Below are 20,222 nucleotides of genomic sequence, written 5' to 3'. Positions count from 1 at the left end.
AGAAAAAAAATGAAAGGGGTGGCATGGTCTGTCTAGTGATGGACGAACCACCTCATGGCCAAAAGGTTAAAAAAAAAAAAAAAAAGTTTGGGTTTTGGCCCAAGGGCCTGCAGGTGGTTTCGGTGGGGGTGGTCCAGCCACCCTTATACCACCCCTAAGTCCTTGGGGGTGGTTCAGCCCCAAGGGTGGCCAAACCACCCCCAAGGGCCTGAGGGTGGTTTCGGCCACCCCCAAGGCCAATATAGGAGTGGTTTCGCCGGTATAGGGATGATCGAGACCACTCTTAGGCCATTGGGGTGGTCCAGCCACCCCCAAAGGGTCAAAATCCAAATATTTTTTATTTTTTTATTTTTTTTATTTTTATTTTTTTGGCCTTTAGAGTGGCCGAACCATTTCCTTGACCATAAGGTGATTCGTCCACCATACTGGCCAGGTCACCCCATTTTTTGTCAAGCCCTTTAATTTTTATTTTTTATTTATTTTTTACTTTTTTAATACTTTTAGTTTTTTAATTATTGATTTTTTTTTAATATTTAATAAATATTATTTTATTATTTTAAAAAAATTAATTTTTTATTACCCTCGTTTGTACCTACCACGCGGTAGCCCAAAACGAGGGTAGTTGATCCTTTTTTTTTCTCTTACTTACCTCGATCTCCGTGATAATTCATGGAAAAGTCAGGACGAATATGGCCCTTGGGAGTTGGGACATTGAGTTTTTTTTCTAAGCAGACTGTCTTATCTCTTTTTGAGAATTGCTACACTTACAAAGGCTGTTACAAATAAAGTCTTACAAACTGACGTGGCAAAAAAAAATTGGGATCAACTGCCCGTGATGGAATCCCCCAACTTGACTTCCTCCTGCTTCTCAATCTCCTTCACCCACAACCCGGCGTGAATCCTCTGCTTCTTCAACCTCTGTTGCATATCTTGCTGTTTGGCCTTGGACCCTCTCCTCTAATTCCAATTCTCATTCATGTCCTCCACAAACGCCTTGGTCCGAAGACGGGAAATTCACGTCGGTCTCACAGGGAGCCCGGTGCTTCAGCGATAGGTCCTCCGGCAGCCAAGCCATCTCCCATGAGTCGTTCCATTGGTCGTCGGGATTTTTTGAGTTGCGGCTGGCGGACGAAGAAGACGGTTTGTTGGAGGAATCTCTAGAATGGGGCTTTGGGATTGTGTAAGAGAATGTCTGAAATTGATTTGTAATTGAGGTGGACGCTGCCATGCGTTTAAGGCTATGCCTTTTTTTATTTTTTGCAGGGCTTGAGCTTGAAATGGAGGATCACTGGTTGGTTAATTGGTATGTAGAATTTTGATTGAAGAAATTGGTCTGAGAAGAAGAAATCCGTGACCCAGCGTGGGTCTGGGTCTGGCAACGACCCGCCGGCCTGACCTTGCTGGGTCTCGGCCAGACCCAGGCGTGGGTCTGGCCGAGACCCACGATGCACGGCAGGTCGCGGGCAGACTCAAGCGTGGGTCTGCCCGCGACCCAGTCTGGTCTCTCACGGGCAGTTGGTCCCATTTTTTTTTTTGTCTTTTTCCTTGCCACGTCAGTTTGTAAGGCTTTGTTTGTAAAAGCCTTTGTAAGTTTAGCAATTCTCCTTATTTTTCTAAGACGCGTAGTTTCATACTAAACACAAATCTAATCTTGACAAATAAACTTATAGAATTTTCTCATATCTAGCTATTCAATGGGACCCCTTGCCTATTATTTGTGTATATTCTTCAAAACCTGTATATTCATATCAATCTCAAACCATTTATTGAAGTTGCTGTCAAGGCCGTCCAGTAATGAGCGGTAGGTTTAATGCAGCTGTCGGGGAGCCCAATTTTTTTTGTTTTTTCTTCCTGTCTCCATCCTTTTATTTTTATTTTTTATTTTTTTTTAAAATTAAGTATATTCAGGATCAGAGCCAACTACCAAGCAGAAACAAATTAACATGCAAACCAAACGGGAGTGTCTTTTTCAGTAACATTCAGCAAGAACCAACTCAATGCATGCTATTTATGACTCAAGTTCAATTTATTTTTAAAGCTTAATTTGTATAAAATGTAGGCATTCATGAATAAGCCTGCAAAAGTAGATTTAAGAACGGCCGGACAGATAAGGGAGGCTAAATTATATTTATATATATTGTATGCATTAATGTAGATAGGTAATTGGGTGGGTAGGAAGAGGTAGGAGATCTGTATGTTTGACAGGTAGGATATGCCTTCTACATGCTTCCACGGTCACTGTCTCAATTTCAACCACAAGGGTTCACATCTGCAACTTGTTTTGATTAATAATTAAAAATTCTTTAATTATTAAAATTCACAATGGCCCTATTGTATTCCATTCTTATTATCACCATTGTGAATTTTAGGATAAAGAATACCGGACTCCTCCACACACAAAATACACCGTTCTCATTTAGAGCATCAACACAAAGAGGCATGATCTCAGCCGCAGGACGGAAAAATCCTATTTTAGATTGAAGCTTACAATGAAAGATTGTTTCCTACTATTTCAATATCTAGCCGTTTTTCATCTCAATTTTAGTCAAAATTGCCGGTTTATTAATTCTCATGTTAGACTAGAGAAGATTATCAAGTTTAAATTGAATTGTCTTCTTTAGACATTAGGTTTCAATATTAATTGGTGTTTCTCTTAAAAGGATTCATTGTCTTTTAAAATTGAGGAATGATAAAGACATAACGTAGAAATATAACTTTGGCCTAACTTTTCTCTTATGTGGTCATTTTCTTATAAAACAAAATGAAAAATAAAAAAATTTCTGAAGTAATAACATTATATATGGTCAATTTTTTATTTGATATTTTTTTTTTCAGAAAAATGGTCATTTTAAATTTTTTTTTTTTTTTAATGACCACATAAAAGAAAAGTTGGACCAAAGTTGTGTTTCTAACTTGTGTCTCTACCATTTAAAAAAAAAAAAATTAGTTTTCCCAACTTTAGGATATTTTCCATGAAGGGGCAATACCCAAGTTTAGATTGATTCCAATATTTCTTTCTTTCTTTCTTTTTGTAGTATACCTGTTGGAGGAGGGGCTGGGAGCTATACCTATTCCTTCATCATAGATGTTATTATCGTATTAAATTAATTTATCAAAATTTGATCATCGTGTTACACGATTTATCTTTCCGAGTTATCTTTATAGTCAAAAGGGATATCGCCTTTATGATCTTGATCATCACAAGACTTTTGTTTCCTCATGATGTTCTCTTTAATCCACCGCCTACTTGTTTATATAATTATATATTTATATATGATCTAGTATTGATAAAAGGAAAGAAATTAAAAGGTTTACAAATGTCTGATGAAATCTATTTCCAGACAACAAAACATTGGCCAACTTTGGGGAAACTATTTGCCAATCAGCAGTATACCATGATTTCATGATTCCAAAAAAAGAAGAAAGAAGCTTTGCTTTACATTCACTATCTAGGTGACATTGTGGAATAACTACATGTAGCATGAGACGTCGAAGGATTGGTATTGACTGTGAAGGAGCTGTAGTGATTGAACTCTCTTTTCATTGCTCTGTATACATGATCCAGACCTTCCTCAACCAGCTCCAGAACCGTCTGTGGCATTGGCGGCATGTTGATGTCAATTGATCCTTCCAACATCTTTACCACTTCTCCCATTGAAGGTCTCATGAAGACCTCATCCTGAATGCACCATAATGCAACTTTTAGTGCTCTTATGAGCTCCTCTTCTTCTACTGCACCTTCTAGTCTCCTATCTGCAACTTTTATTGGTGTCCCATTTGTTATCTCCTATAAAATAGAACCACATTTAATTATAATCTGAGAAATCCAAAAGTACTGCATTAATCTAAGCTAAGCAAGAGGTTAATAAAGGGTACCGTAAAAGCCCATCCGGGATAGAAGAAGTCCTCAGCATCAAAAGACATGTCAAGATTTCTCCTCCCCCCAACTATCTCTAGAAGCAGCATTCCATAGCTGTAAACATCAGCCTTTACAGTGATGGGGCGGTTGCTAACCCACTCTGGAGCCAAATAGCCTCTTGTTCCTCTGACCATGGTGACAACCTGCGAGTGCTCTCTTCCCATCAACTTAGCGAGTCCAAAATCAGACACTTTAGGACAGAAATTCTCGTCTAGCAAAATATTTTCTGGCTTGATGTCGCAGTGGATTATTCGATTTCTGCACTGCTCATGGAAATATGCAATCCCTTGTGCAGTAGCAACAGCTATATGGATGCGAGTTGACCAATCTAGTAGCCTGTCTCGGCTATTATACGAAGGAAAGATCCATTTGTCCAAGGACCCGTTTTTCATGAACTCATAAACTAGAAGCCTGCAAAACCCCAATGTGTACGATAAGCCAAAATAATCACAAAAAGTGAAACTTCAAATCATTTCAGACGTGATCCAAGGATGTCGTATCTCAAAATGTCTACTACAGCTCTAAACCATGACCGATTAGAAAGCACGAAAAAATGGTATGTAATAGCCTGTGGACATTTTTAGATGCTATAAGTTTCGGCTCGAATCGTCACTCGTTTGGTTAATTTCATGAGATTACTCGTTTGGTTAATTTCACAAGATTGCCGGTTCGAGTTCCAGTTCATGTTTTGGGATTTACCTGACAGAGACAAGTAAAGAGTGGCCCTGTCTTAAAGGTTTCACGTCATTAAAAAAAAGGTAGCGAAAATGATTGCCACGGAACATTACTCACCGTTGTGGCCCCTCAGAGCAGTATCCACAGAGTCGAACCAAGTTCATGTGATGCATGGAGCCTATAGTGTTCACTTCGGTTATAAATTCCTTCTCTCCATGAGGCAACACCCTTTCTAGTTTCTTCACTGCGATCAAAGTCCCATCTGCTAGGCTTCCTTTATATACACTCCCAAATCCCCCTGTAAAAGAAGCTTACGTTAGTGTACAATATCCTCTGTTCCTGGAAGTTAGCATTGAATTCTACCACTACACGCATACCTGTTCCAAGCAACTGGGAAAAATTCCACGTCCGGATTTGTAAATCACGGTAGCCGAAATTCAACGGAGCACCTTCCAAGATCAGGGAACTCTCCATGGCTCTCTTTAAAGCTCTTTTTCTATGAACATTGTAGTACAATAACAAACAAAGTAGCCCAATGAGAAATGTCATGCTAAGCACGATAGGAATAACCAAAACCTTCTCTCGCGTACTACTCCCGGACCCTTCCGAAGAACCCCCAGAATTGCTTTCTGGCGTGTTCGAACCATTAGACCTAACCTTCACGAAAAGGGTTGAGCCAGCGTCCTCAAACCCACCAAAATCCAAGCTCTTCAACACCCAACAGTAAGGCTTCTCAGCATCGAGCCCATAGACAGAAGCAACACACTCGCAATCTGATAAACAAGCATCCCCACACTTCGACACCGTTGCAACATCGCTATAATTTGCTATCACCGAAAAATCCGAATAATAATAATTGGTTTGCTGCGCCATTGACATCCGAAACAGGGTCGACGTCGAATTTTCATTCCGCGAATCACATTTTCCTATCAACGACGAATTCTCCGAGCACTGACTACCGCCTTCTACCTTAAACGTCCCCGGTAAACATGTACAAGAAGCATTAGTCTTGCTCCTATCCAAATTACATATCCCATTACCGCAAATTCCTGCAATGTCACAAGGGTTGGAAACTGCAGCCCATTCTGGCACCCATTGGCGTGAGCCATTTATATCATCATCCCATCTATACAAACGTATGTTCCCATTCGTCTCAAGTGTCAATCTTCGAAGAACGGCCAACCTGTGAGATATAATGTAAATTAAATAACTTTTTTACTAACAAATTTTTGAGATAAGCCGTAATTTAACAACCTGGTTGATCGGTTCGATGCTGCTGACAATCCCTTTTCATCACCATCATTCTTGTACACATAGACAGCACCATCCAATGATTCCCCATAAACAATTCCAAAGCTGCCTGCTTCATCTAAGACTGCAACAACGTCTCCGGTCACATTTGAGATGTCGGGTCCTTGCCAGTAGGAATAGTTGGCGTAAGATTCCGGCAAGTTTACATAACTTTCAGGCAAATTGTAGGTCAATGCAAGGCTCAGTGAAGTGGGTTGTTGAAGCATTTTGAGGGAGTAATAGCCACCGTGTGAAGCTGACTTAGATGTCGTCAGCTCTAGTGAGACTGTTAGGGGTTGGTTTGGGAGGAGAGTGTCAGATGGGTGTGAAAAGCTCTGCCACGCAGTGTACTTTTCTATGTCGTAGAGGATGAAGTTGCCGGTCTCTGACATGACCGCGTATTGGACGCTGGCGCCGGAGGTGTTGGACATCCAGACGGTGGTGTCGCCGTCGATGAGGACAAGGTTTCCAGTGGTGTCGAGCTCCAAGATTGCGTTGTTGGTGACCGGCCGAGAGTCTCTATATTGGATTTAGAGAAAATGAAATTTGTTGGCTTATAAAGTGATCATGGGTTCATTTTCCTGCAAAAGCCTAAGTAAAGACTAGAGATGGAGAAATGGTCTCTGGTTTTTCTCTTAAGTAACCATATCTACTTAAAACTTTTTCAAGAATGGTGGAACACAACGAAGTTAATTGGGTGATATGGAGGATTTTGATTTTTGGAAAATAGTTACTGTACTACAACTTTTAATACACTTTCTTAATTTCTCTATAAATTATATAACAATTTTTCATTTTAGAAAATTCATAAAACAGTTTGCATGATTGTTACATGGCACAAAAAATTTAATAGATAAATTTAGTTGTTTTGTTGCCGATGTTGTAAGTGCCAAGTGAATTACCAAGTTACTTCATAAGAAATTTGTAATAAAAATTATAGTACTTTTTAACGGCACTCTTGATGTTTTGCAAGTCAAAAACCAATACAGTATATCTCCTATATTTGTACGACTTTTTTTTTTTTTTTCTTTTAAATTCAATACTGTTGTACTGGGAAAGTGTTACATGGAAATAAACAAGACGAAGTGAACTCTAAAACAAGAAGGCCCAATTGCGAAATAAAGTGCTAGGATAAAAAAAAAAAGAAGAAAAAAAAAGAGAGAAACAAATAATTGAAAATGGGTCATAAAATGACTCGAACCAATGTTTCTTGAATAGAAATCCAAGAAAAAGGTCGCCCTGAAAGATAGTTGTAGATGCAGAACACGAGAGTCTACTTGCTACTGCAACGGCAACAAGGCGACTTGTAAGACTTTCACATATTAATTCTTAATTTTGTTTTCTTTCTATATATGGGACTTTCTCATGCACTATTCAATAATACAGCAAAGTAAAAAAACAGAACCATATTTGAATAGGCTATAGTTTTGATCATGTGCTGTTTACTTATGATATATATATCTATTCTTCTAATAATGTCGTACGATATAAATCTGTATAATAAGTGAGAAGTGGTTTAAGGACAGTGATAAAAAAAATAATAAACCAAGAGCATGCATGCAGAAGTAACTAATTACCTGGCTGTCCAAACTGTTATTCGATCTCCGGGAAGCTCTGCAAACCAAACAGCAATTTGAAACTGATCATCACGTCCATCCTCTGGAGTGAACCCAAAAGCAAACGTGCCATTATCCGACATCCATGCTCGGTCCTCACGAGCCAGCAGTTTTGAACCCAAACCAATCTGGCTAGCCATGCAGTACTCGCCAAAACTGGCTACAACCAAGTAGAACAGAATCCAACAAGAAGTAGCAGTAGCCATGGCTAGTAAGCTCAAATGACCAGTGGATATCAATAACTATATTGTCAATGGTATGGGAAAAGGAAGATGAATTAAAAGGAGCCTAGAGTTTGGTGCGGGGAAGAAATTAATATGAATCGTCTTAACACGTGTACTATAGTTGGTGAGCTAAATGTTGAAAAAGGTTGCATCAAATATTGGTCGGCTAGAGATATGTGATTGGCATTTGGATACTGTTGCACGTGTTTATTGCTCTGTGGTCTAAATATGGACCATGCATCTGTTATCAGCCATTCAGCCGAAAGGCCAAGGGCCATATATGGAAACGTTCTTCTAATTATTTGCATGAAAAATGTCCAATTGTCCAAACATTCACACTTCGGTCGGTGTACTGGGAGTCTGGGAATATGGACTTGTACGAAATGGTTCAGAGCCTTCACTTAATTTGGCATTAACAAGCAGAAACGGCATCATCAAAATTGAAAATGACGTAGAAAGCTGAGTTCATATGCAATTATTTTCAACATTAATTTATGAATTAATTTTGTAAAGTAATTAGTAGATGGTCATGTGTAAATGGACCAGCAAAGTAGATCACCTGTTGAAATTTAGGCACTATTGCAATGATTCCGAAGGACCACATATTTAAGGCACATTAAGTCTAACTTGACATTTAGATCAACGGCCTCTACAATTTCTTTCTATTGACGTCACCGGAGTAGAAAATCATTGTCCCACTAGTCCATCATTTTCAATTGATCGAAAATGCTCTCTATTTCAAGATTTTATGATTTAAATTCTGTTTACTGTATTTAGTGGTGTACATTATGCCATTAAAAATTTTAAATAACATGATGATACATATTTAGGAATCTAATATACGTGTTATCTTTTTTTTGGGAGTTTATTAATAAACACTATTTTTAAAAGAAAAAAAGTGATAACGATAATATTTCCAACGTTAATATAAGCTATTAACGCGTAATCCTTCCATTTTTTTTTTCTTTCCTGCAGTTTAATAGACCCCACTCTTACCATTTAAAGCTTCTTAATTTATACTGGAGCAAGGCGAGAAAATACCCTAGCTCCTTAGGGAGAGCTGCACAGGACCGCTCCTCCCTCCTCCCCCCCTCCTCCTCCCTGCCTGTGCGGGTTTTGTTTCCCGTTCTCCGCCTCTTTATAGGTTTTCACAACGCCTTGCTTCCAGTCCCAACGGCTATTAAGCCCTCCTTCGAGGCGCCACCTTTCCCCATGCTTTGGTCTCTTTGTGGGGTTCAGATCCGGTTTGCCTCAAGCTTGATCTTGATTCTCTCGGGCTGGTTTTGTTTTTTGTTTCTGTTTATCTTGATCTTTCCTGTATTCTGTTTTGGTTTCCCCTGTAGTTTTTGTTCTTGTTTTATTTGCTTGTAATAAGGCCTTGTTCTCTTGTTGATCTGTGGGGTATTTGTTGTTATTCCAAACCCTTGGTTGTGGACGAGAATTGTATCCTGACTTTCGGGTCGAGAAGGATGAGTGTAGGCACATAAGTTTTATGCGCCCAGAGCCGAGGAATAAGCGCTATGCATTGGATTGTGTCTGCCTGGAGCAGATCTGTTATTTCATTTGAAGATTAGTCATAGGTTAGCAAAAATTGAAATCATAGATAGGTCTTAAATGATAAAATGTTATATATGTGTCTATGATGTTGTAATTAACCTTGTAGCTTCGGCTATAATTTATATTTTCTAAGCTTTATGCTTTTGTGATGTAAGAGCTATATGCTCGTAATCATTTTTATTAATGAGATTATAATAATTTTTCCTTAAAAAAAAAAATAATAATAAACCCATTCTTCGAAGGCTGCCAGCTATCCCCAAAAGAAACGACGTCGCAGACTTTCCGTGTTTTTTTTTTTTTCGGAGCGCAGCCCTCTCCGCGTTCGTTTGAACATTCAACGCCCACAAACTCTGAACCGGACAACTCAATCTGGGTCTTGTTCTTCTTCCGCTAATCTAATGCCAATAGCGAAATAGGGTTTGGAGTTTTAATTCTCTATCTGATGCATAATCTGAGCCCTCTGGACCCCCGGATTCCGACCAATCCGGTGCCACCACGATGTCAACCAGCCCTTGTTGCCACACTCTCTCCCTCCACCCATCTCCTCCTCCTCTCAATTGCAGGGTTAGGGGGAGGGTTTTGAAGCCTCCCATACCCGCCAAATTCTCTCTCCATCGAAGCCTACTCGTCATTCGCCCCCTCTCTTCCTCTCCAACAACTGTAAGCTCCCTCTCTCCCTCTCTCTTAGAATGGGCTGTTTGGTTACGACGAAAAGTGAGGAAGTGAAATGAAATGACATAGAAGTTGGAGCTTTTTTTTTAATGGTTTTGTGGTTTTTTTGGAATTTAATCTGCTTGGGTCGAGACATTTCGGAGTGAATAATAAAAATGATAAGATTGGAAATTTGGGTTTAGATTTGAGGATCAAATTATAGCTATTCTGTTTTTGGTTGCTGAGTAAACGAGAGGGAAAGGAAGAATATTTGGTTATGTATTCTTTCTGGATGGGTGAACTATGAAATTGATTGAAGCTAAGTGATGAATACATGTACAAACAACAAACTTTGAGAAACCTTAAAGCTTCCATTTACATGGTGAACTAGCTAATTGCGAAAGTGACCACCTTTGTGTAATATATGAACAATAGTGTTCACAACAGAACTGGCCACTTTTGCTCATTATTTGGAACTGACCTTTTATTGCTCTTCATATGGTCACTCGATCCATGGACTCAGTTATGATTCCTACTTTGCTTAAGCTCATATCAGGCACCCATGGGTTTGAAATTAAATGGCTTTGTTTCGAAAGACCATGCAGGATACCACCGCTGTTACCGTTATCGTTGTAACTGTTATAATATGTAATTTTTTTGTTTTAAAATATAACATCCAAACAATAGAAGTTTAAATTGATGGGATTCTCAATCCCATTAATTTAAATCCCGTGATTTTGAAGATTTTCAGAGTTTCTTAAATTCTTCATCCAGACAGGACCCAAGTTTTCTAAGCAAGTAAACCGTGTGTTGATTTCCTAAGAATAACTGCAATTGTTTTGTAGAAATGGAGATTTTCGTGCCTTTGGCATGAAGAGTCTTCATCTGGAATACCCGAGTCTGAGCTTCTAGAAGAGAAATTTTCAGAAGAATTAGTGAAGCCTGAACTCAATCGAATAGATGCACAGAAAGATTGGCTTTGCAGACTCAGAAAGGTAAGATTTCCCTTTTCACCATTTATATGATGATCTTAAGTATCTGGATGAGGTTTCTTTGTCACCATTTGAGCTATGATATTCGGTGTCTGTATGAAGATTATTTGTTTGACATTTTTCAGTTTTGTGGGAATCGTGACTGATGAATTGAAGTTGTAGCCCTTAAGGGAAGAGTGATTCTGAATGCTTTCTCTCTCTCTCTCTCTCTCTGTAAAATAACTATTCTGATCTCCATGCATCAGTTTGGTCGGTGTGGATGCATTACTTTGTTACAGACTGAAAAGGATTTCTGATCTCTTTTTTATATTTTCCATGCCATAGGAACGATTGTGGTGAGCATCATTTTTCATTTCTCATGTCATTGTGATTTAATCAATTTCATTTGTATATCATTTCTTCCTAATTAAACCCTGAATTCATTAAAGACTAGATGCAAATCATTTTCAAATTCCTTCTATCTAGTAATACCTGGTGCCTACTTACCCATACACCTTGTAGCTATGACTTCTTAACCCCATTCCATTAAAATACTCTAACCAAATTATTGGTCAGTGCATTATTATTATGGACATATAGGCCATAGCACATTAGCATAAAGTGTTTGTTAGCTTCAATTCAGAGACATTGTGCAAGTTGTTCTCCACTTTCATAGTGTTGTTTATTGTCTGTAACGAATGATACCTAAATGTTTTTCACATTCTTGGGAGTGGTGAATGTTTTGTTTGTTAATATTTTAGGTTACAAATACACTTTTTCGTGCGGAACCTTGGACGGTACCATGGACAGCAAAGACCATAGTGCAGGTGAAGCATTTTCTTCATGTAACTTGGATATTATGTAACTGTCATCCTTTAGTTTTGTGTTTTCTGGCTACTAGTTACCATAGAGATTCATGTGTAAATTGCAATTATTGAAGCCAATCCACTTAACAACTCATGCTCAGAATTCCTAGTTTCTGAAATGACTATATAATCTGTGCTGCTTTCATTTCTCCACTATGCCTGTTGCCATTCCCTTTTGGTTAGAGTAATACTATCTCTGCCTACTGGGCTGAATTTCTTGTCAGAGGGGCACTCTTTACACGTAGGCATATACTAGGAGTTGTCTACGTGACAGTTCCGGTCCTTTAGTGTTATCGGGGGTTCTAGAGTCCACTTTATAGTCACCTCTAGTTATGTTAAGATGAGAGATATCCTAACAAATGCTGAAGATATCGCTGTAGAAGAGTTGCAGATGACAAATACTTAGACACAATCGATTTTGCTACCACAATTTATGGGCCCTTACAGAACTTTTTTAAAATAATTTTTGAAACTAAACAGAGTAAACAAGGAGTATAATCTATATATTTAAGGAGTGTGCAGAACTTAATTACATGCATGGAAGATTTTGGATGTAATCAAACTGTTCAGTGGGACAAACATGATGTGATGTCTATGCCTAGTATGGTGATGATTTCATTATGGAAGAGGAGGTAAACACTAAACAGTGGTGTGCTGCGAAGGTGTGTATTGTCATAGTTGTATTTGTTTGAACATGGTGGCTGGAAAATGTGATGGATTTTGATAGTCCTTGGTGGGAGACATGAAAAAATGTGTGCGGTGTGGTGTTGGCTCTGTGGTGGAAAAGATTATGTTGGCTGAGTTAAAGATGGAGTCAGGGGCAGACTAGGCATTTGACTTCTCTGGGGCATGGGGAGTAAACATATGAAGAGAATTTGGTACAATGAATCGTAATTTATAAGGTTAATTGTGTATTCATGATATAAGAACATATTTTGTAGTAAGGATACTAATTTTCAAGGACCAGATAGACTGCAACCAAATGTGCGTAGTTGTAACTGATGGGGATGCCAAATGAACTAGCCACTTTGAATCAAGATGGTGGTTGTTACAGCCAGCTGATAAGTTAGGTTCACTTAGAAATCAAATTATGTGATGAACATAGCAAGATAGTAGTGATGTTCTTGATTGGATTACATGTGCCTTTTGGGTAAATGAGTAATTTTTAATGTTACTCTTATACCCAGCATATTTTATAAAGCAATATAGAGTATTGTTGGACGGCTATATTTTGAAAAGCTTTGAAACGTTGTTGAAGGTTTTATTTATTTATTTTTTATCAAGGTTTGGATTACATCTACTTATAAAAATAAAAAAATAAAAAGGGTTTGGATTACATCTCATTAATCACATCTGTTACTGATGAATAAAGGTTTTGACATTCAAATAATGTTGTCTTGTTGACTTTGAAACTTAAAATTGCACAAGAAAGTAAATGAACAATCACTTTTCTGTTAGGAGCGATGCATATGAATGGAAAGCAATAATCAGAACAGGAGAGAGTAAGACTTTTTTGTGCTGCAGGTTATGCTTCTCTGGATTGCCTCATTCTGGTTTGTAGGATCTTGGATAGTTCCATTCTTAGCCCACACATCAGGGTTTAGAAAGGAATCCTTGACATACAGAGGGCAAGCCTTGTATAGCCTCTTGACCGATGTGGCTGAAGGTCTTGCTGGGATAGCAATCCTGCATCGCTGCCTCAGAAGGTTTCATCCCCTACCATCCGGCTGGTTCAAGTTCAGCCTTGAAGGGAAGTGGCAATTTCATGTTGGTTTGGGTTGCCTCATGTTTCCGGTTGTCAACCGACTTTCACAGGTCAACCTAAATTTGTTTCCCATCCTTCCCTCCACGCCTGTCACTGTCTCTAGTGTTGAGCAATCAATCGTGTCACGAGACCCTGTGGCAATGGCCCTCTATGCAGTGGTAGTTTCAGTTTGTGCGCCCATTTGGGAGGAGATTGTTTTCCGTGGATTCCTTCTTCCTTCCTTGACAAAGTACATGCCGGTATGGTGCTCGATTTTAGTGAGTTCAGTAGTTTTTGCCTTGGCACATTTCAATATGCAAAGGATGCTACCGCTTGTATTTCTTGGGGTGGTGATGGGTGCTGTCTTTGCAAGGTCAAGAAACCTTTTACCATCCATGTTGTTGCATAGTTTGTGGAATGCTTTTGTTTTCTTAGATCTCATGAAATAGTATTGTTCTCTACTTTTATTTTTCTTGAACCAATTTTCAATTTCCATTGCTTTTCCCACCGGATACAATCATCTATATTTGGTTCAATGCTGGTAACCCTCCTCTGGTTTTATCAAAATTTTACTGCTGCTAGCAACTATTGGGTAGTTGCAGCTGTTTTCACCAAGCAAGAATAGTGCACGCTCGACAAATGCAGGGCTTTGGACCCACGTGGCACATCTTTATTCACTACAACGGCCATCATTTAATAACTATGACCGATCCTCTCCATTCCCTAGTTAAGATTACATGATGCTACATCATTAAAAAAATTTTAAATGGCATGATGACATATATTTACCATGTGACAACATATACACTTTTAAATCTGTGAAATTAAATCTTGGCTATGAAATGACTTCTCCGTATTTCACTTGAAATGGTCCTATTAGACGTGATGCACTTTGATTTTTGATGGATATCTTATAAAAGGTTATGATAGTAACAATCTTTTGCAATTAATAGTATTGTTTGTCTCTTTGTCATTATATAGTCATCCATGCAAAGGCAACTGTTGCTATGTTTTTGAAAAATCCTGGCACACTGCAATCTTCTTTTCTTTTTTCATGAATAAGAATCTATCAAACTAAAAAAAACCCAAAAAAATACCTGGCAGGAGCAGCTGAACAGGCAGCCCGAAAACCCAACCAAAGGATGTCAAAACCACACACTCAACTCAAAGCAAACAATTAGTCTTGACTATACAACGGCAGGAAAGGCTAATATTCTATTAACATCCCCAGATAGCCCCCCCATGCAATTATTTTTATTGTTCATGAATTGTTGCACAGAAAACATGGTGATTTGAATAAGCATTATTGACTACTGTGTGCAGGGTTTAGGGTCACATTGGCGTCAACAGAGTTAGCCTTGAAGGTTATTTCTTGGTGTTTTACCTGATTGATTTGAACTTCTGAATTGTGATAAAAAACTCTGCAGAACGAAAAAAACATTCTTTTTCTTGTATGGAACTGCATTTATGAGTGTTTGGATTCTCTTATTGTCTTGAAGGGGCACATGAGGGGGGACCAATTGATTTCAAGTCGCTCTCTATTTCTGGCTTTTGTCCCGAAAAACATGGTCAATGTTTCATTTCTTTCACCGACAACCACCCGGACCCTTGTCTGCTAAAGATAATTGTTTGTAAATACTATAATTAGTCCAATTGTGAATGAAAAGGACGTACCTTTCTCAAACATTTAAACTTTTGAGGAGATTCCAACTAAACGCCACCAACTGTTAGTGGATGGAAAAGCCTGAAATTTCCTTACCAATAACTTTCTGATATTTTCTCATTCCATTTCTTTTCCTGCTTTTTGATATATATCTATATATCTTTAACTCATTCAAGGACAATAATGTAGCTACGTATTACAATGGAAATCATTTGATTTTATCTATTGAAAAATACTATTTTGTACTCATTCAGTATACTAATGTAACATGCTTCTATTATTGATTTTTTCTTTTTTCTTTTTAATTAAGATTGATCTAAGGGTAAATTGAGCATGTCACGTCAGTTTAAGTATATTGAAAGAATGCAAAATAACATTTCTCTTATCCATTTAGGTATTGAACAATAGGATTTATGTCTAGTGTCTTCTTGTGCATTTGTTCTCATGTCGTAATGGGAGGACTCGGAGAATTGTTGTCTAAATTTACCTATTTTTAGATCTTTGTCAAATGTTAATGTTATTATGAGGCTCAAACTTTCTTTTCTTTTGTAACTTTTTTTTTTGGTCAGGCATGAACTATCTTATTTTTCATTTCTTCAGATCTTTTCTGGTTTTTATTACAAAAAAAAAAAAAAACATACTTGATTGGAAATGTCATGTATGCATGGACGAATAAAATTGGCCCTGCTGACCTCTTTCAATGGTCGAAATGAAAGTTGTCCTTGCAGCCACCTGTAGGCTCTCAAGTCCATGTATAAGGCTTTTATTGTCCCAAAGAATAAGTGGCCTACACTGTTTTGATGCATGTGTCCATTTTGGCCTAGGGTTGACAATTTTCAATACAATCTGCAAACTCGATACAAACTCAATATAAAATTATGGTTGAAAGGTTTAACTCGTTTAATTAAATGAGTTGAATTAGAGTTAACTTATATAGTCTTGTACATATGTTTTGAGCAATAGAAAATCGTGCCATAGAAAATTTAATTCATAGTCCTATAGACTTGTGAGGTGATGAGTGACCTACTTTTAAGTTTTTAACCTTTGTAACATTCATTTTTTGTTTTCTGTTTTTTATTTTTTATTTTATTTTTTAAATAGTACATATTATTTTATCCAGAGCACCAATCGATGATAACATAATGTCAAATATTTTATCGTTTAGCTTTGAGCCTTCTTGTCCTGCAGTGGTTAGGGTGTAAGCATCAGAATGGTGAAATTATCCTCTCAAAATTTGGTACGTACAAAAATAGGATTAAAGAAAATGACAAAAGAGAGCAAGCTAAGCAAGCATCATCACAATTGTGTAGAATATTGCATAGAATATAGGATTACCAGAAAACATTCTGAATTATAAAAACTGATTGTGCTCTCTTTATTCTTGTCTTTAGAGCAGCTTGGGACAATTAATGCAGCATGCATGAACCTGCATACAATGAACAATGATTCTCCTACAATTACTTTCCTCTTATGGAGTATACTTTTTTTTATAAGAATTCAAAAGGGCAGGTCTTACTTCTGCTTATTCTATATTTGAATTTCTAAAGGCGGGCTTGGAGTTAATTAAAAAAGTGGAGCAATATGCATGAACCTGATTCTTTTCTCTTTTTTAGTTACTTCTGATTGGTTGGAGATAAATTTACAGGTGGATCAACTCTAACACCCCACTACTAATTTAAACATAACTATATACAAGTCTAACTCTCACAACATGAAAAATAACTACACCATTGATCAATTAGCTAAAAGCCTACCATATGGCAAGCATTCAGAGTTAGCTCTGCACGTTTTTTTATTCAGTTATTTTGAAAAACGAGAGACTGACTTAAGCATCAGAGTGTTTTCGATTCCTAAGAGATTAACGGATTTTCGGTTACCATTTTCTCTATTCTGTATGTGGTTCATTGTCGGTCCAGACTTCCAAAAGTCTGCTTGAACATGATTGATTGTGAATAAAATAAATTTGTTAAAGAGAAACCATCTTCTTTGCGAAGGTATAAAGAAAAGAATGATGGGAAGAAAGAAGGTGGGGTAAACTAGTGATGCAACAGTACATTATGGGTCCTGATGGGGCTCACATTTCTGTTTCTTTTCTCTTTTTCTCTTTTACAATTATTGAAATTCCTTCTCTTTTCGGACAACCACACAAGCAATTTCTTTGGAGAAACTATTACGATATAATGGTGTATATATATATGCATCAGTAGGGGGGCCTCTGCTTGTTATTAGCCTATTATCTCACCTCTGCATTTTCCCCTGTAAACACATATACTGTTTGTTCTTTCTCCTCCTTCGTATTTCCCTTTCCCTACATACCTAGGCTTAATAGAGTGACATTCATGGAAGCTTCACACCCTCTTTCAATTGAAAGCTTTTCATACAGTTGGTTAGTGAACCTAAAACCATCTCTAGAAAGCCTAGAGAACTCCTGCAGGGCCTCACTTGACGCGTCCGATGAAGCTTCATTCATCGAGATGGATCCAAGAATGACACCCTCCAAGAGATTCTTCAGAAACTCTCAGGATTTCAAATTTGACTTCCCTGCTGCTGCTGCACAATCTCCTCTCACTCTTGTTCATGCTGACGAGCTCTTCTCCAATGGCTATGTTATGCCTCTCTTTGTCGACCCTTTGCAGATGGACATGGAGGCATGTTATGATGAGGCCTCAGATTCGAGTAATCCCACCATGCCATCATCCTCTTCCCATGCACCAAAAGTTCTTGTTCCAGATGATAATATCAATCCTTATTGCTCTTCCTCTAGAAGGTGTCGAAGACTATCAAAGCACATCTTTCAAAAGTACTTGGATTTTCTTAGGCCCTTGTTGAGAAGACTAAGAGGAAACAGATCAACTTCCAAGGCTGCAAGTGTTGATAAAAGAGTTCATAAGGTGGTGAAGAACTGGATGTACTCGTCCCAAGCATCTCCAAGGATAAGTGTAGCTTACTCAGTCGATGATTGGCGCAAGTCTTGTGATTCTGAGAGCTCAATTTATGAGGCAGTGCTCCATTGCAAAAGATCCATAGGTATATGCCTCTCTTAATATGAAGGTTATTGCTGTTCTGCAAACATTTTTGGATGTCAATTAACATCTTCTTAGAACTTTTTTATTTTCAGAAAAATTGAATTGAGGGTGTTGTACAAAGCAAAGAAAGGAAGAGAGCAAGAAGGGGAAAGAAATGGAAAGGAGCCATCCAAGAGGGCACATGGAAACAGAGGAAATGTGAGGTGACAAGAGCATCATCAGCCACATGTTCTTTGTCCATTTCCCCTATCTTTCTGGGATGATAATGTAAATTTTTTGTCCTACAAGGGAGTAGAAGCTGTGTAAAGGGTCTGCTATGGAAATTTTGGACTTAAGGGAGGAGGAAAAAGGAAAAGGATACATTGCAATTTTTGTATTTGTCTTTTTCATTATGGGAGGAACACTTCCTATTGCAAAGAATCTGCCTCCCTTATTCCCGTGATGTTTTTATTTAATGATAAAAGTAGACTTACTTAATTCATGGTATATAATATATTATTAGGACTGAATTGAAGGAACACAGTAGTGTTGAAAGGAAAGGCAAGTAAGTTTTGTTTTTTTTTTTCTCTGCAAGTGTTTTCATGAGCCAACTGAAAGGAATTCAGCCAGTGACTTGATGTGTATATCAGCATGTTCTGCTTACCAGGTCTTACTTTTCTTTGTTTTATGAAGAATTTGTTCATTAAAATGCTATCAAATTTCAAACTAGTACGAAAATATGATGTCCAAAAGAAGGCCATGTTACTTGAGTCACTGCCACATGGACCTTTTCAGTCCAAAAATGAATTCCCTGCTCAGCTTTTTGAGAGTGGAGGTAATTCGATACACATCCATCATACCATCACTACTTTTGAGAAAGAAATAAGAAAAAACAAATAATATAGTAAATTATCCATATTTTATTAAGGGAAGCATATAATACTTTTCAGATAAATTTATCTAGCTAATCAAATATATTGAGCTGATCAAGAATCAAACTCCATTGACCTTTTGTCATTCTTAGTTCAATTAATTTGATGAGTTTTATTTTTCTTATTCATTAATTCACAATCTTAACCTTTTCCCCACCAAAATAAGAAAAGAGAGAGAGAAATAAAAAAAGTAGTATATAATAATCTTTAACTCTTTGTTCATGCATGATTGTAATACAAGCCCAAGGTGGAATTCATTGTTGAAAATCGGCTTACAAGAGAAGGATACTCAAGAGCTTTTATAAAAATGGTTAAAATTATGCTTAAGTCATATTGAACACTTAAGATTGTTAACAACCAACTCTATCGACACTAACCTGATGATAGCCCTAATTTCACTTTTGGTGACTCTACTAGCCTATCAATATTTAATAACTTAACAATATGCTCTCACCAAGTGCTAAGACATTTTAATCCAGCTTATAGGTTGTCTTTTCAATGAGTTGACCCGGACACTAAATGATACAAGGTTCAAGTAGAACTTACCCTTAAAAACTGATTTGCAAGGAAATGGTGCTCAAGAGCTTATATGTACATGGTTAAGAGTCGGCCAAGGGCGGAACTAGCATTTGAAGTTTGGGGGGGCAAAATTAAAAATTCGGGGAGTAAAATTTTAATTTTTAATTTTTTTTAAAAAAATTAAAGGCATTTTTTAAAAATTTTGGGGAAAACATGGCCTTTGGGGGGGGGGGGAAGGGGTGTTGAGGCCCCTTCAAGGGGGGAAACAGATCCTCTCCATTTCGTTTTTATTTAGTGTATTTAGGAGGGTAATATTGTCTTTTTCTTTTGGGAGGTAATTTTTGGACAAATTTGTCCTCCTAAATGCATTAAATGGATACCTCTCCATTTCAAATGAAATGGAGAGGATCCTTTTCCTCCAAGGGGCCATGTAGTTCCGCCTCTGGTTAAGACTGTACTTAAGCCATGTAAAACACTTATGACGGTAATTGATTGTCAACCCTTTTATTCTTTACATGTAATCTTATTATATATAATCAAAATGAAAGTCTCGCAAAATCTTGAATTCCACCCGTGTGAGATACATGTAT

General features: G+C 37.7%; 3 protein-coding genes and 1 long non-coding RNA gene across 5 annotated transcripts; 3 read left to right on the top strand and 1 right to left on the bottom strand.

The window, feature by feature from the left end:
- The first annotated feature begins 672 nt into the window (after positions 1–672).
- On the top strand, positions 673–1,771 carry LOC132163475 (uncharacterized). Its single transcript, XR_009438307.1, has 2 exons — positions 673–1,180; positions 1,264–1,771. It is a non-coding gene; the product is annotated as an uncharacterized LOC132163475 (long non-coding RNA).
- A 1,581-nt stretch (positions 1,772–3,352) lies between these two features.
- On the bottom strand, positions 3,353–7,706 carry LOC132190310 (G-type lectin S-receptor-like serine/threonine-protein kinase At5g24080). Its single transcript, XM_059605263.1, has 6 exons — positions 7,462–7,706; positions 5,849–6,403; positions 4,972–5,777; positions 4,712–4,892; positions 3,877–4,330; positions 3,353–3,787 (listed from the first exon to the last, which is right to left on the bottom strand). Exons 1-6 carry the CDS (start codon positions 7,704–7,706, stop codon positions 3,446–3,448), a joined length of 2,583 nt encoding a protein of 860 aa, XP_059461246.1. The 3' UTR covers positions 3,353–3,445.
- Positions 7,707–9,591: 1,885 nt separating this feature from the next.
- LOC132167789 (uncharacterized) lies at positions 9,592–13,985 on the top strand. Of its 2 annotated transcripts, XM_059578814.1 has the most exons (4): positions 9,593–9,941; positions 10,778–10,927; positions 11,665–11,730; positions 13,294–13,985. In XM_059578814.1, exons 1-4 carry the CDS (start codon positions 9,780–9,782, stop codon positions 13,960–13,962), a joined length of 1,047 nt encoding a protein of 348 aa, XP_059434797.1. In that variant the 5' UTR covers positions 9,593–9,779; the 3' UTR covers positions 13,963–13,985. The 2 variants fall into 2 exon arrangements, with proteins under 2 accessions (XP_059434798.1, XP_059434797.1); XM_059578815.1 differs by lacking the exon at positions 11,665–11,730 and having other exon boundaries at positions 9,592–9,941.
- Positions 13,986–17,270: 3,285 nt separating this feature from the next.
- Positions 17,271–18,679, top strand: LOC132164832 (probable membrane-associated kinase regulator 6). Its single transcript, XM_059575383.1, has 2 exons — positions 17,271–18,203; positions 18,295–18,679. Exons 1-2 carry the CDS (start codon positions 17,516–17,518, stop codon positions 18,306–18,308), a joined length of 702 nt encoding a protein of 233 aa, XP_059431366.1. The 5' UTR covers positions 17,271–17,515; the 3' UTR covers positions 18,309–18,679.
- The last annotated feature ends 1,543 nt before the right edge of the window (positions 18,680–20,222 follow it).

This window comes from Corylus avellana, chromosome ca1 (assembly GCF_901000735.1).
Source record: "Corylus avellana chromosome ca1, CavTom2PMs-1.0".
Taxonomy (NCBI): Eukaryota; Viridiplantae; Streptophyta; class Magnoliopsida; order Fagales; family Betulaceae; genus Corylus; species Corylus avellana.
This window is presented reverse-complemented; position numbering and strand designations above follow the sequence as displayed.

What these genes read in the sequence shown, in the direction of transcription:
- LOC132190310 (XM_059605263.1), bottom strand. Translation starts at nt 7,706, where the DNA reads ATGGCTACTGCTACTTCTTGTTGGATTCTGTTCTACTTGGTTGTAGCC. An exon ending in ATAACAGTTTGGACAGCCAG is followed by an intron (nt 6,404 to 7,461) that starts GTAATTAGTTAC and finishes AATCCAATATAG; the next exon opens with AGACTCTCGGCCGGTCACCA. An exon ending in ATCCCGGATGGGCTTTTACG is followed by an intron (nt 3,788 to 3,876) that starts GTACCCTTTATT and finishes TCTATTTTATAG; the next exon opens with GAGATAACAAATGGGACACC.
- LOC132167789 (XM_059578814.1), top strand. Translation starts at nt 9,780, where the DNA reads ATGTCAACCAGCCCTTGTTGCCACACTCTCTCCCTCCACCCATCTCCT. An exon ending in TCTCTTCCTCTCCAACAACT is followed by an intron (nt 9,942 to 10,777) that starts GTAAGCTCCCTC and finishes ATTGTTTTGTAG; the next exon opens with AAATGGAGATTTTCGTGCCT. An exon ending in GGCTTTGCAGACTCAGAAAG is followed by an intron (nt 10,928 to 11,664) that starts GTAAGATTTCCC and finishes TTAATATTTTAG; the next exon opens with GTTACAAATACACTTTTTCG.
- LOC132164832 (XM_059575383.1), top strand. Translation starts at nt 17,516, where the DNA reads ATGGAAGCTTCACACCCTCTTTCAATTGAAAGCTTTTCATACAGTTGG.